The following is a 16,572-nucleotide window of genomic DNA, read 5'->3' on the forward strand; positions in this document are numbered from 1 at the left end:
TGTGTGTGTGTGTGTGTGCGCCAACAGGCAAGTTTTATGTTTAGTGTTTGTTAGAGTTAAACAGCAAAACCCTACACCAATAATGTTTCAAATAATGAAACTATAACAAAGTACATTAAGAATTCTATTCTGTCACGTTCTATCAGAAAACAGTTATATTGGATACCGTGTTTTGAAAAGAAACATACTTGTCATGTCTATAAAAAACACATTTACTTCTAATGTGATCAGCCAAAATTAATAAGTACTGTATATTAAGTGATCCTTGAGTGTTTCACTTCATTGATTAAAGCACAAGTGACAATCGGGGGTTTATCATGTCTGAAATAAACTCTTCAGTTCCAAAAAACTCAGAAGGTAATGAAACGTTTCCAAATTAATGAAATCTAAACTTGGAATAATGATAGCTGACAGAATGGAGCACAAAAGAAAATTGATTCTAGAGTTGCGCATCATAAAATGTCTTTGTTATGTACTGTAAAATCCAGTTTTATAGAGAGAAATTCCTAAAATGCTTATTTTCTGTGTTTTACTTAGTTAATATTGGTGTGAAATAAATGATTTTACTCATATAAACAACTTTTTTTTTAAATTTGGAGTTTTAAGCTTACTACTGTTCGGCCATTTTGAGGCCCTTTACATACTTAAACAGAATAAAATCTTCATTACTGGGTATGTAACTTAGTCACAATAATGCCAAAAACTCCTTAGGAAAATTGTGATGAGTGAGTGAGTCAGTTAGTTAACTATGCATTAAATACATATAGATGTACTTATTTTTAATTTGCATATACTTCCAGAAAATCAAAGTAGTGTGCTCAAAAGAAACGTGTTTTCATTTGATCAAACATTTGAATTGAACACCCACTTCCATTCTTTATTAGTCAAGAGTCCTGTACAGTATTCATACTTTACTTATAGGGACAGCCTGTGTATACTGGGGAACTCTCCATTGTTATTATCAATGAAGCAAATACCTATCAGTCCAATATGAAACAGGAATTTTTTTCCTTCTCAAATGTAGGCTACTGTGTGGAGCTCTGATTCTTCTTGGTTTCACTCTTCCATTCTGTCAAGTGTCACTGTTAACTGAGCACAATTGATTCTAGTTCTCCGTTGTTTTCCTTCTCATTTTTCTGTATTTAAATTTTCTGTTGGCTAGCTGTTGATGTTACATTGCACCAGAGATCCAAAATGGCTTCTCTGTAACAATGTCATGGTAGCACGGCCTCCATGAGTTGCAGTTATAAATCCCCTTTTCTGCCCATTATAAAAGTATATGTGCAAATCATTTGCTATGCTCATCTTTTTAGCAAGTCATATTTTTCTTTAATGCCAAGGTTTCACTACTTCATGGTTTTTATTTTTCTTGCTGGTGCTTCTGACAATTGTTGCATTTTGTTCACACATACATTTTATGCCATAACTTCATGCTTATTTTGTTTTCAGTGTAGTAGTGATTTATACTCATTAGGAGTTGTTAAAGTAGGCTTGTGCACACACACTAAATTTATTGTTTTTTACAGGCATCCTTTTGAACCTGACATTGGGCCTCCCTAATTAGCTTCCTTTTACAAGCTGACGGTTGTGATTGTGAGATCTCTTAAATACCACATGCTGTTTTCCATAAATTTTGGCTGGCTCAGAGGCATACATTTGCATTCATATTTTTATTTTTACACATCTGCCATTCCTATCAGATGGAAAAGGCAACTGATACAAGGCACCCTAATCTCTAAACTGCAGGGTAGTTTGGATGGTGTCACAAAAAGTAGACTTATACATGAATCAGAGAAGCTTCAGTGTAATCCAAAGGAAACTAGTGGAGTGCTACGGGTCTTGCTTTACCTGTTGTGTTACATGTAGTAAAACAAGCAACATTGCTTGTGATTGGTGAATCATTTTACTGTGATAACCAGTTTTTTATGCTGCATTATTTATCTAGGTCATACCTGAGAGTGGAACTCAATAACACTGCTAATTTCTCTCTTCCATCTATGAACCTTGTGTATTATACAATGATTGCAAAATATACAACTTTAAAACATAAACAAAGAAGGATTATGCAAAACATGCAAAAAAAAAGTTTAAAAAAAATATTTACAAGATGGTTTTTAAAGTCTGGATTGTATATGTCCTTAGTCGGCCATGTTTTAAAATTAGTCACTCTGCACGCAATATCAACAGTTTCAGTTAATCACAAAAACAGAAAATGGGACAGTATATAAAATGCAAATAAAAATAGAACGTAGTGAGTTATAGATGCTCATTTACCTATACTTTACAGAAAATAGTACAAAGACAAGATGTCTAAAGTTTCACCTCATAAATCTATATATATATAAAATTCTTTTCACGTTTGAAACAGAAATTACGTTGACCACGCAAAATGGAAATTACGTATGACCAGAGAACATATTATAATACAAGAACTAATCACTTTGATTTTGGACGACATTTTTATATCGTCTTTATGAATTGCTATTATTTGCGTGAGAGTTACTTTACTGATTTTGAAAAGAAGTACATACAAACACATCGATATATCCCATAGAATTCTGCTTCACGTCACCCTCTCCCAGCCCTCTTCTCTGGACTCCAGCACTGAGCCGTTCACCGCCAGGTGTGTTCTGAGAGAGAAGTTTTATTTACTCGTCCATGTGACTGTCGCGGAAACTGCCACATTGCAGCATCCTCTCTTCTCGCACTGTTTATGACACTCCAAGTGCCCCGTCGGCTCCTGGAGACTGGAAATCATTGCGAATGAGTGTGATCGGCGCTATCAAAGCAAAACTCTTTGTAAATTGCGCTTCACAACTACTTACTGCCCCTTAAGGTGAGTTCAGGTCACTAAAACCCCGCAACATTCAAGGTTGCTTTTGTGATAAATTGTTTTAAGAAGATGGAGGGTTTACATCTAAGAAGATGTACTGACCTCTTCATGTTAAGTTTTGGACTTGGGAATTGTTTGGACCTTCTGCCCATTAAGCACGGAAGGACAGCATCCACATTTCTAAGAATAATTTTTCTCTTAAATCACAGGAATGTAGTGCAAGGTTGTCAAGCAGAACTTTGCAGGATCGCATAGAAAATGTAATTTCTATACCACAGTGGTCGTGTAGCACCTTTCACAAGGGATCTGCTACCGAGAGATGATCCATTTAAGATCCTGTTAGTGCTACTTACCTGTTGTGTTATACCGCCTTTAAAATGTACTTTACCCGAAAGCACTCCAGTACTGCTCAATGTATCTTTACTGTTATATATTCATTATATTCTATAATGTTTTACTGTTTAATCATTTTTATACCGTATTTACTCGTGTACCACGCGCCGTCGTGTAAGACACGCACCCTAATTTTTACAAAGTAAATCACGAAAATCGTTTTTCCCCCGTGTACGACGCGCATTGTGATTGTATGGGAAGCGTTTAGGGAGAGAAAGAGCGCGAGCAAGCAAGAGAGAGAGAGCGCGAGTGCACAAGTAAGCGAGAGAGAGAGAGAGAGCGCGAGCAAGCGAAAGAGAGAGAGCGCAAGTGTGCGAGCAAGCGAGCAAGAGGGAGAGAGAGAGCGCAAGTGTGAGAGCAAGCGAGCAAGAGAGATAGAGAGCGTGAGTGTGCGAGCAAGAGAGAGCGTGAGTGCGTAAACAAGCAAGTGAGAGAGACAGAGAGCACGAGTGTGCGAGTGAGACAGCGACCCCAAGCAGAAAAAGTAAACATTACAGAATTACATTTCCTCGTGTATGACGTGCACCTGATTTTCTAATGCTAATTTTCGGGAAAAAATGTGCGTGTGGTACACGCGTAGAATATGGTATTACATTTTATTTTTTTTCTCTTGCACTCAGTGAGCGAAACCACTGGGTAATCATCTAGTAAAAAATAAAACTGAACATAATAACTAGTTCCAATTTTGATGATTGCAATACTTTCCACAAAAGTTGGGACAGGTATTTACCTGTGCAATCTGTCAAAAAATATATAAAAAAAACACCTCTTTAGAACTGTCAACAAGGAAACAGATGATTAGGTGACATATGACGCTATTATGATTGAGTATAAAAACAGGATCCACAAAAGGCTCTGTTGTTTACAAGCAAAGACGGTTTGAGGTCTGCCACATTGCGCAAATAGTTGAACAAGGGTTTTTTGCAATCTACTATCCTTTAAATTATTAAAAGATTCGGAGAATCTGGGGAAATCCATGTACGTAAAGGGCAAGGCTGCAAACCAATTTTGAATTCACATGATCTTCAAGCTCTCAGACAGCAATGTGTAAAAAACAAATCTCTTCTATAATGGATGTTAGACACATGGGCTCAGGAGTATTTCGGAAGGCTGATGTTAGTAAACACAGCTCATTACAGCATCTTCAAATGCATACAAATGCAACCTAAAACTACAGCATAGGTTGCATTGACAAGCACATCAGCAACATTCAGAAACATCGGTAACTTCTTTGGGCTAAAGCTCATCTGAGATAGACTGAGACAAGTTGGAAATGTGTACTGTGGTCTGACAAGTCCACATTTCAAGTTGTTTTTAAGGAAAACAGACATTGTGTTCTCCATGGCAAAAAGAAAGAGGTTAATCCTGGTTGTTAACAACATCAAGGTCGAAAGCTTGCTTCTGTCATTATACGGGTTGTGTTGGTGCCCATGATATAGTTAACATGGACACTGTGACAGCACCATTAACACAGAAGAAAACAAACTTTTTAGAGCAAAATATGCTGCCGTCTACTCTATTTTTCGGAGATGTCCTTGCTTATTTTAACAAAACTATATCAAACCACATTCAGCACATTCTATAACAGTGTGGCTCTGGAGTCAGAATATATTCTAACTTACATGTATGTTTGTACGTGCTTTTTTATACTTTATTATTATGGGAACAATCACATTAGCGGCCACAGAAACAAGCCAAAACAAGCCATTAAAATCCTGAGCAACTGTACTGCTGTCTTTTTTTCAGTCTAGTCTTGACAGCTGGGTGTAAAAGTCCTTCACAGGATAGCAAAGCATTAAAAACCACAAAAATAGTGGTGAAATTCATACGAGCCACACATGTTGGTGCCATGCTTCACTACATTATTATTAAACTATTTTACTTTTATAGGGTACAATACTCATGTATCTGTAAATCATGAATCACCTTATGACACTATTGCCTGTGGAGCAAAAATATCATCACGTGCCTTACTGTCAACAGGCACAGACAGAGCAGTTTAAAATCAAAAGGAATACCAGTTATTTAGTGAGAGAGCGACAGAGTAAGAACAGAACGCAAAGTAAAAATGCAGGCAAGAGGCTTGCAGGATGAAGGAAGGCTTGTTTTATTATTTTGGAAGTGTCCAACAGGAAGTGACAGGGTAAGTTAATATTACGATATTCAGAATAAAAGGACAGTCGGCACCTTTGTGCTCACCCAGAAAAACAGGATCATCCTTTACAGATGAAGCATTTTTTTTTAATAAAAGTGGCCTTAATATTTTTTAAATATACCTTGTTGCTTCAGTCATTGTGTTGAACCAGCAGCCACATAATACAGAGACTAATTGTGGGACAAGGCATAGTAGGTGATGATGCTCTTTAAACTTGGGATTTTAAGAAAATCTAAATTATTACAGTTATTTTCCATTTGCTTTAATGAAGATGTCTTAACTTTAAACAACAGGTTTAAGAGTGAATGGGAAACAATCGGATGCAAAATTAGACCTTCTGTGAGATTAGAAAAACTGTTTGGAGTTCAGTTGTATGGTAGATTAAAGTGCAAAGCAGTGGGACAGGGAAAAAATATTTTGCAAAGATGTCTGGCTGAAAGTTTTACTAATGAAGAAAACAAGCTAACCATTCAAAATTATGAAAAGACTTATCATGAGAGTGAAGCACATGGAGTAACAGGACTCCAAAATTAGTGCTGGTAAAACAACTGTTCTTTGACAATCAAATATCAGCTTTTCCTTCAAAAAAAGGTCTTTTTTAAATTAATCTGAGTCATGTTCGAATAGCAAAAATTGGTCTGACAGCCCTACTACAACCAATGTCTTCAGCTACCAAACAATTATTGAGTTTTATTAAAAGCAAAGGTGATGTAACACACGAGTAATCATACTCCTGTGCCAACGTTTTTGGAATGTATCACATTATGATTATGGTAACATAACATTATGGAAACATTATGGTATCACATTTAAAATGAGTGCATATTTAACAAAGTAAACTAAGGTGAGGTAAGTTTAAATTTTATATGACAGTAGTATGACAAGAAGTTCTTACTGGTATTCAAAGTTTCAGAAGCAGAGGACCATAGTTGTGCTTTTATTTAAATGAAACATTAAAAACTTCAATGTACTTGAGAAGCCTGATATTCAATGCAAAATGGGCCAGAGGTTTTCAACATTGTTGAAAGGTACTGTAGGCTGGATGGCAGAATTACTATCTGGGCACAGAAAACAGTAATCATTGTTCAGTGTTTACAGATGATTTATATATTTATTAGACCTTATTTTGTGATTATATTGGGCTAGTCTGTTTATTTCAGGGATTAATTTAAACATATATGTTTATGGGGCTTCTTTAGTGACATTATGAGTTTGCTGTTACGATCCTAATTAATCTATCCTTTAGACATGACTGGTCAAGTACAGATCTGCCTTTATAATTAGCCTATAGCAAGATATAGACCCAAATGCATCTGGCATGTATTTTAACTCAGTTTTACTACAATGACTTTTCTCCAGCTTTGGTCCAAAATTGGGTGAGCAATTAACTGTAACTACACTTTGTTTTCCCTTAACTAGAATGTTATGAGAAGTTTTGTATTTTGAAAAGCCTCCAAACACTAATGTACTTAAGACTTTGGTGAAAGACATTTGCACTAAGCACAAGTCTTCCCAATTTTTATCAGCTCTTTTCAGAAATGTTACATTACCACCACGGGCTGGATGTTTTCTTGGTTTTAACCACTATACACATTACACTGCTGCGCATTAAGCAGCAAGTTTTTCTGGGCTTGATATTCCCAGGTTGGTGCAGTGGACATTCACTGCCATGCCACGTTAGACTTAACTGTTTAGTCTTGCCAATTTCAATATTAACAAAGATTCTGTCATATTACTTTACACTGTACTATTTGAACATATGATGTTGTCAAAATATGGGAAGGGCAGGTGTTCCCATATGACAGAGTCTATAGAAATCTCGTTACTACAAAATACATTCAGCAGATATTTTTATTACAAACAAGTGCTCAAAAGACCTTGAAATGCCTGAATGAATCATCCACAGAGCAGTTAGTTCTGTGGTCGCAGCTCAGTTGTGCACAATGCTCCCTAAACAGAAACACTAGATTCTTTCTTTCCTTAAACTTTCCTCGTACTGCTTTTTGCTGTTTGTTTTCTGTGATAACTTTTGCTTATTGTTCGTCAAAATTTGAAAACATCCACTGGAATTAAAGTCATGGTCACCCTTCTATAGAAATGGCAGATACGAAAAAACAACAACTGTTCAAATTTACGAAAAAAAATGTGAAATCTTGGTGGCTCTCCATTTCAGAAAAAAAAAAAGACATTGCCAGTGAATTCGGAATTTCGCAATCAACACTATCAACTTTCTTGAAAGACTGAGCAAAAAAAAAGAAAAATCTCGGGATGAGACATTGAGATTCAGCAATAATGTACAGTATGTAAACTGCTGCATTTGAAGACGTCTAAAAAGCAGTTTTTATGTGGTTCAATGATGCTCGTTCAAGAAACATTTCTATTAGTGCGCCACTCATTCAAGAAAACACAAAGTCACTGTTGTGAGGTTTCAATTTTGAATTATTTCATTCCAAACTACAAACCGGATTCCAAAAAAGTTGGGACACTATACAAATCGTGAATAAAAACTGAATGCAATGATGTGGAGGTGCCAACTTCTAATATTTTATTCAGAATAGAACATAAATCACGGAACAAAAGTTTAAACTGAGAAAATGTATCATTTTAAGGGAAAAATATGCTGATTCAGAATTTCATGGTGTCAACAAATCCCAAAAAAGTTGGGACAAGGCCATTTTCACCACTGTGTGGCATCTCCCCTTCTTCTTACAACACTCAACAGACGTCTGGGGACCGAGGAGACCAGTTTCTCAAGTTTAGAAATAGGAATGCTCTCCCATTCTTGTCTAATACAGGCCTCTAACTGTTCAATCGTCTTGGGCCTTCTTTGTCGCACCTTCCTCTTTATGATGCGCCAAATGTTCTCTATAGGTGAAAGATCTGGACTGCAGACTGGCCATTTCAGTACCCGGATGCTTCTCCTACGTAGCCATGATGTTGTGAATGATGCAGAATGTGGTCTGGCATTATCTTGTTGAAAAATGCAGGGTCTTCCCTGAAAGAGATGACGTCTGGATGGGAGCATATGTTGTTCTAGAACCTGAATATATTTTTCTGCATTGATGGTGCCTTTCCAGACATGCAAGCTGCCCATGCCACATGCACTCATGCAACCCCATACCATCAGAGATGCAGGCTTCTGAACTGAGCGTTGATAACAACTTGGGTTGTCCTTGTCCTCTTTGGTCCGGATGACATGTCGTCCCAGATTTCCAAAAAGAACTTCGAATCGTGACTCGTCTGACCACAGAACAGTCTTCCATTTTGCCACACTCCATTTTAAATGATCCCTGGCCCAGTGACAACGCCTGAGCTTGTGGATCTTGCTTAGAAATGGCTTCTTCTTTGCACTGTAGAGATTAAGCTGGCAACGGAGGATGGCACGGTGGATTGTGTTCACTGACAATGGTTTCTGGAAGTATTCCTGAGCCCATTCTGTGATTTCCTTTACAGCAGCATTCCTGTTTGTGGTGCAGTGTCGTTTAAGGGCCCGGAGATCACGGGCATCCAGTATGGTTTTACGGGTAAAGTACATTTTAAAGGCACTATAACACAACAGGTAAGTAGCACTAATAGCAGCTTAAATGTATTTGGATCATCTCTCGGTAGCAGATCCCTTGTGAAAGGTGCTATACGACCGCTGTGGTATAGAAATTACATTTTCTATGTGATCCTGCAAATTTCTGCCTGACAACCTTGCACTACATGCCTGAGATTTAAGAGAAAATTTTTTTCTGAGAAAGGTTAACACTGCCCTTCGGTGCTTAACAGACAGAAGGTCCAAACAATTCCTGTCCAAAACTTAACATGAAGAGGTCGGTACATCTTCTTAGATGTAAACCTGTGGTGTAGCAGGTCCACAGCACACGACAAAAGGTCCATTTTTAAATTAATAATCACCGCGCTCGTGGCTTAGCGAGGGGATGTGGTAGTGTGGCTGAAGCAGTTCTCGGAGCAATTCGCAATGTGGGTGTTTCTCAACTAAATGCACAGGTGAGAAACTGTCCACATCCGTGATTGTTCCTGGGGCCGCTGATTTGGCACAGCTGCCATGCCCTCTTGATAAACAGAAGTGCGAGTTGGATATAGGCGAAGGAAAAGAAAGGAAAGAAAGAAAGAACGAACGAGAGGTTGCAGGAGGAAAAAGCAGGAAGCAGTGGGGAGAGAGAGAAAGCCAGTGCGGGTGAGCGAGCGAAGGCTCGCATGCAGCTGTGCAGGCAGACTGGGTGTTTGACCGACACCCGGGATGTAGTAGTTGTGGTCGCTCCTGCAGAGTTCGTTTTTATGAAGGATGGGAGTGACCGAAAGTCGGATGACTCTCCGCATAAGGCTGCGGAAGGCAACGGGAGTCGGGACTTGGGACATGGTGTCCGCAGCGTGAGAGCCTTAGTTGTTGGGGAATCCCAAGTCACTGTTCGTAGAGCCTACTGGAGCCAGGGATCAGTAAGGCGACCAACCAGCAGGAAAGTGGACAGAGGGCAAGCAGCAGGTAGGGCAACTGCCCTATTGAGAAGCCCAGATGGGAGGAGTAGGGGACTTGCCGCAGGAAAGAAGACACTGGGCTTTGTTGTTTTAAAGGATTGCTTCCTGCATTATTTTAACCTCGTTGTTTTTAGATTAGTTCTATTTAATTTTAACCTCCACAATAACACTTGTTTTAATGGATTATTTATTTAATGACTTTTGAATGCACTGCACTTATTTTGAACACCTTGTTTTTGTTTTTAAATAAAAGCACTTGACACTTTTTCACCATCCCCTTACTTTGTTGTGCCTCACTGCTAAGCTCATCGGTAACATTACCGACGGTGTACGGTTCAAAGGCTCCCATGAAGACGGTTGGGAGCATGGAACGAACCCGCATAGTCACAAAACTCTAAATCTTCTTAAAAGAATTAATCACAAAAGCAACCTTGAATGTTGCAGGGTTTTAGTGACCTGAACTCACCTTAAGGGCAGTAAGTAGTCGTGCAGCGCAATTTACAAAGAGAGTCTTGCTTCGATGGTGCCGATTACACTCGTTTGCAAAAATTTCCACTCTCCCAGGAGCCAACGGGGCACTCTAAGTGTCACAAACAGTGCGAGAAGAGAGGACGATTCCCGAAACTGCAAAGCTCTCAACCCGGCAGAGCAGCCCGACATTCTGCACCTCTGAACGTCCACTTTGTTCTCATGACCCCTCGCTGCTAAAGGCGGTGTCGTCTTCACATTCTTTACAGCTCGGCGCAGTTAAAAAGTAGAAAGACGCAAAGCTGTTTTCCTCATCTCTTCTACTATCAAGTACTACCAATTAAAACAAACTTATAATGTGGCACTTTCCGCGACAGTCACATGGACGAATAACTTCCCTGTCAGAATGTGCCTGGCGGTGGACGGCTCAGCACTGGAGTCCAGAGAGGAGGCCTGGGAGATGGCAATGTGGGGCGGACTTCTATGGGATAGATCGGCATGTTTGTGTTTACTTCTTTTCAATTTCAGTAAAATAACTCACACAAATAATAACAATTCGTAAAGACGATATAAAAATGTCATCCACAAACGAAGTGATTAGTTACTGTACTATAATATATTCTCTGGTCATATGAAATTTCCATTTTGCGTGGTCATACGTAATTTCCGTTTCAAACGCAAAAAGAATTTTATATATATAGATAATGAGTCTTATACTCATACTTATATATGTACGGTTTTCAGCATTCACTATGGTAGACATAGAGTTTCGCATTGCAGTACCCAGATAATTTCTTACAAGTCCCGTTACTGGCTGAAAGAGGAGACTCAACCAATCAGAGCGGGATTTTCATTCTCTTGGGCTGTGATTGGCTGCTGCTAACGCGGTTTAATCTCGCAAGAACATCGAGCGTGGGTCCCCGACGCATCTCAGTTTTCTGCGTATCGCGTACCTTGCTTGTAGTCTGATTGTTGTGAGCAAACTTTTTGTGAAATTTTCATTTTGTTTTAAGCACTACGATGGCTCCCAAGCATCCTGCATCTTCTAATAAGGGAAAGGAAGCGTTTACCATTACGGTTTGAATGAATCAACGGTACGCTACATTATTATTATATTACTCATATCCTTAGCCCAACATCCACATATCATATGTGTTTACAAAGCGTGTTTTAATAAGTTTACATGTGTTTAAAGCGTGTGGGAGGGGTATTTTAAGGCTTAAACTATAAAAAAAATGTTTATTTATATGGTCTTTCTATATCCAGATTTTCACCTATCGCTGATGGGTCTGGAACGTAACTTCAACGATAGGCAGGGGATCACTGTACTTATAATTCATGCCTAGAATTAGATGTTGATATAGTGGTTTTAGCTGCTGCCTAAAACCTCCAGAAAACTGGGTTGAAATTCTACCCTGATCATTATCTGTAAAGGCTTTGCAAATTCTCTCACTATTTAAATGACTCATCTTCTCAAACCGGGCGGCAGTGGTGGCGCAGTGGTAGCGCTGCTGCCTCGCAGTTAGGAGACCCGGGTTGCATGTTCTCCCCATGTCTGCGTGGGTTTCCTCCGGGCGCTCCGGTTTCCTCCCACAATCCAAAGACATGCAGGTTAGGTGGATTGGTGATTCTAAATTGGCCCTAGTGTGTGCTTGGTGTGTGGGTGAGTTTGTGTGTGTCCTGCGGTGGGTTGGCACCCTGCCCAGGATTGGTTCCTGCCTTGTGCCCTGTGTTGGCTGGGATTGGCTCCAGCAGACCCCCGTGACCCTATTCGGATTCAGCGGGTTCGACGATGGATGGATGGATGGATCTTCTCAAACCAAGATTTATTAGACACTCCAAATAGTCTGAATGTGTGTGTGTGTGTATGTATACATGAATACCCCCTAAAATAAAATTGCACCTATTCCAGGTTTGGATCTAACTTTGCACACAATGCTACTGGATTGTCTCCCGCACACCTATAATGTAATAATGTGGCTTTGAAAATGGATTGAGAGCCAAAAATGAATGTTCTTCACATCATTACAAAGCTGTGTTTTGACAATCAAGAAAAAAATCTAACACTTCAAAGGCAAATAAAGAAACAACAAATATGAATGAATCATTTTTTCTCTAATAAACATTTATAACTAATGTTCTAATGCCCCAAAGATGAAGAGATATTGAGGAGACGGATCTGTTGGTTAGGATGCAACCTGTGGAATGGACCAAATAACACATATATGGATAGTGGCATCAACCACACTAACAGGATTTGGGTGGAGACTGTTGGTAATGGCAGCACAGAACAGACATCAAAGGAGAACTATCAATAGACAATACTCCAAAAAGTAGTGCTAGGATTAAATAAATAACAATCAAAAAAATAAATTATTTTTTCCCTGCTTTAGACCTAAAGGTAATGATGACTGGTGACTGATTTGATCTTACCTTTAAGGGCTGTTGTTTTCTCTTTTTCTTCCTGTCCTCCCAACTGTGCCATAGTAATCCACAAAGTGAGTAAAATATAAGGATGATGGTTATAAAGCATTGATCTTCTTCACAAATTACTTATCACAAGCTGTCCTGTATTACACACATACAAACAGGATAAAATGTGTTACTAAAGCTATGAAAAAGTCATGAAAATTTATGGAAGTTCCAGCAGTCACACATGGAAATATCAAATATATTCCTTCACGGGCAACTAAATGACACAGTTGACTGTTTAAAGAAAAATTACAAGCTAATAATATGTTGCTTTGTTCAAAACAGCATAATTACTTAATACAGTTTATAGTAAAATCGTGTTCAAAAATAAGGGTGCACTTATACTCTATGTAATGGAAATGTGAGGTATGCATTAATTGCACTGTTTGAAAATCCACTCGTTAACTACTTTTGAAGCAATCTTCGCTATTTAAAGAAAAAATAGGTCTAAATTATGCCGCTTTATTGAAAACTGCACAATTAGTTAACGCAATTTAAAATAAACCCTTATTTAAATGTAGCTGCAACTAAGCCCTACGCAATATAAATGTGACCTATATATTTGACTGTTTGAAAATCTTCCAGTTAGCTGGCCGTAATGCAGCCTTTATTATTATTAGCATTCCCTTGATGCATTTTTGACAAAGCGATTTTACTTAAATATTACGCATATTAAAAGTGTTTTTTTTTCTCGGAATACACAATACGCGCTTAAAAACAGTTAAGCCCTGCATTCACAATTCTTTAAACATTGGTTATTTAGCAATTAACGGTATTTTCTGTTCGCGTGTATAATTGTTAAATAACACAGTATAATTATCGTTATTTTTCCTCCACAGCGCATACCTTCATTATTCGTATTAAAACACTCATGACAGCAGTAGCTCTAGACGTCTGCACGGTGCCAAGTTAGGCTTTTTGAGTTTATGTTTAAATTCGTGTATGAAGAAACGGGGACAGGGTGTTTAAAAAGACTAGCAGCGCAATAAGGGCGAAATACTCGATGTTTGTAAAGTAGTGTGCAACTGAAAAACTGCACGGTATCAATCTTTTTATCGTGTATGCACAAGTTTAATCTCTTGCACATACTACCCCTCCACATTTAAAGGTTGCTACTAGCACCGTCTCCACTGAAATTCAGTGTTGTAATTGTAATTCTTTAAAAATTAAACCGCTCATTCTGGTGTATTTGACCCTGTGCATTTGAAAACTCTGGCTGTGTCTCTCTTAACTACAGTGTCCGATCGAGGCCTGAGTTTCACTTTGTATTATACTTCATTTTACTTTAAAATGTGTTGTATATTAAACAAAAATAAGTATGTCTTTTACTGCATGCTGTTCGCATAACTCACATACCATGATAACTATCGAGTGACACAAAAAATACATCCTGCATCCACAGCTTGCTCAACAATATAAATAAATAAGTGAACACATAAAGCAGGAAGCGATTTAGGACGGAAGCGGAAACGCTTGACACCATGGTAACTGCTTCCTAACAGGACTTTTTAAATAAAGTTTTCTTCATATGTTCGGTTCATTGGATGTGGTATTGTGCGAGATGGATTTATCTTTACATGATTTTTAAAAGCAAATGTGTCTGAATTCTATCAGTACGTCATTTGGATGTAAATTATTGTGCTTGATTTTGTACAAAACTAAAACTTTTCAAGTAACAGTGTTAATTGCTGAATTTTAATGTGGTTTATTGCGTCTTACGCGTTTCCAGTTAACGAGAAATCGTTTGTTCTTGTGAAGGAATTTCTTTAATTGCTGCTTTTAACGGCGCGAAACGTAAGCTCTACACGATATACTATCGCCATTCACACGTGTATGCCTTCTGGCGCAAACTCGTGAAGATAAAAGAGACCTAACGTGATTTAAGTTTCTACAATGGTATAGTTCGCCCAGAGCTTTATTTCATTTTCAGGTCCGTTGTAATGTGTGCATTGTATTTTTTTATTTGCCAGCTCAAAAAGTATGCTTAGCATGCAACGTGAATATTTATTTATTATTATGATTAACCGTTATTGAATCTATTGGTAAGAGTACTAATTATTGATCTTGCACCATTTACAAGAAAGTAGAATTGAGAGAAGCGAAGGTACGGGATGCTTTTCTAAGCCAGCGAGTGTTATACATGACCTTAACGGATGGCAGCTGGATGTCTGAAATATTACTGGGACCCAATGCAGTTTGAATGTATCGCGTCAGTTGAATCCCTTCCGGTGCTCAGCAGATTTGAGAGCGTGTCACGCTTAAGAGTGAACTTGGGTTGTCTACCTGCTTTTGGTTTGAACAGAATTCACATGTAATCAAATGCAGATTCATTTTTGAACAAATTTAAGTTAATTGGCACAAATCACTGCATATTTTTAAATACATTAAACTTCTCTGTTAAGATTACTTTGTCAATAAGTAACTGGCAGCGAGCGAATAAGCACTCATTGCAAGAACTAAAGGTGCGATTTTTATCCTTTTGTATTGATAAGCTGTAGTGTTTTATAGTAACAGTAGGGTTAGTTAGCATTTTTGCATCATTTGGTTTGTTCAGAACCTTTCTTCTCAGATTACATCCTAATTACTCAGGCTTTTTGAAGCTGGTCCCTTCATTTTTAAGGTCCAGGGCTGCTTTTACTGCAGTTGAGCTCTCACTACTTTACATGTTGCATTTTTGTTTGACATGTCAGAATACGTGATAATGCTAGCGCTACTATTATTCAGTTAGCTTAGTGAAAGAGCCTTTTGGATTTTTTTTATTTTTATCCTGCCTTATTTCTTTATATCTTATTTTGTAATTTTATGTATGTGTACTGGATCCTCATATGTCCCTATACTACTTTGTCAACATTTCTATGAAGAAGTAGTAGTAGCTTAATAGAGTACCTTTCATAGCTAGCTCTGCATTATATAGTTATCTGTTTGTTACCTATTGTTCCTAAATAACAAATTTCCTTTCTATTATAAGGTACCTTTCTAATCCATCTACCTATTATATAGTGCCATTCATAACTGTATCTGTTGTAAAAGTAGGTAGACATTTTATTATTCCCGAGGTAAAATTGTAAAACATAAGGCACAGTTACACAGATACCAGAAAATAGGCCAAGAGACAACAACTGAAAATTATCAAAATTACACAGACTTAAAATTAGTACAAAGAAGAATAATTACCTTTAACAGTATATAAAGTAATAATTCAACAGCATCCCTACAAGTAAAAATTTTAAATACTTACAGCTCTAAGAATAAAAGAGTTTTTTTAATCTGTTGCTGTTTGCCCTTTGGAGCTTAAATTTGCAGCCTGTAATTTTGGAAAAGTAACGTTGGCTAACATCTGACAAAATTTAGTTAGCCTTCTCTCTGACCTGTTTGCAATATCGCTCAGTGACAGACTGCTGCTGCAAACCAATAATTTTACTGCTAATTGTTGCAATGTTAAGATAGCTGATATTCTAAAGGCTAAGGTTGCCAAACCAACATATAAAACCAGATAATAAAAAGCAAAAAAATTGTTTTGGTTTTGTCCACTTTAAAATAATTGAGCTTCCTACGAAAGGATATCTGTGTCTGCCCATTGTTGTTGTACCTAGAAATTTGCAGTGATACATGATGTACAGTATATCACAGGGTGCTGCTTGTCAGCAGGATTGTCTTGATTGACTTCAGTTCTGCTCTCAATACCATCATCCCTCTGGAGTTCATAGAAAAGTTCCAATACTTCCCTGTGCAACTGGATTCTGGTCTTCCTGACAGAGAGATCCCAGAC

At 38.0% G+C, this 16,572-nt stretch overlaps 1 protein-coding gene across 1 annotated transcript in view; it reads right to left on the reverse strand.

The window, feature by feature from the left end:
- The window catches only part of fam172a (family with sequence similarity 172 member A), a 716,959-nt gene extending 702,707 nt beyond the window's left edge, over positions 1–14,252 (reverse strand). Inside the window, exons 1-2 of the mRNA XM_039759350.1 lie at positions 14,160–14,252; positions 12,765–12,899 (exon numbers count right to left, since the gene is read on the reverse strand). Of these exons, the coding sequence (XP_039615284.1) occupies positions 12,765–12,864 (100 nt within the window). The 5' untranslated portion in view covers positions 12,865–12,899; positions 14,160–14,252. The remainder of the gene's footprint in view (positions 1–12,764; positions 12,900–14,159) is intronic.
- Positions 14,253–16,572: the final 2,320 nt, after the last annotated feature.

This window comes from Polypterus senegalus, chromosome 7 (genome assembly GCF_016835505.1).
Source record: "Polypterus senegalus isolate Bchr_013 chromosome 7, ASM1683550v1, whole genome shotgun sequence".
Lineage (NCBI taxonomy): Eukaryota > Metazoa > Chordata > Cladistia > Polypteriformes > Polypteridae > Polypterus > Polypterus senegalus.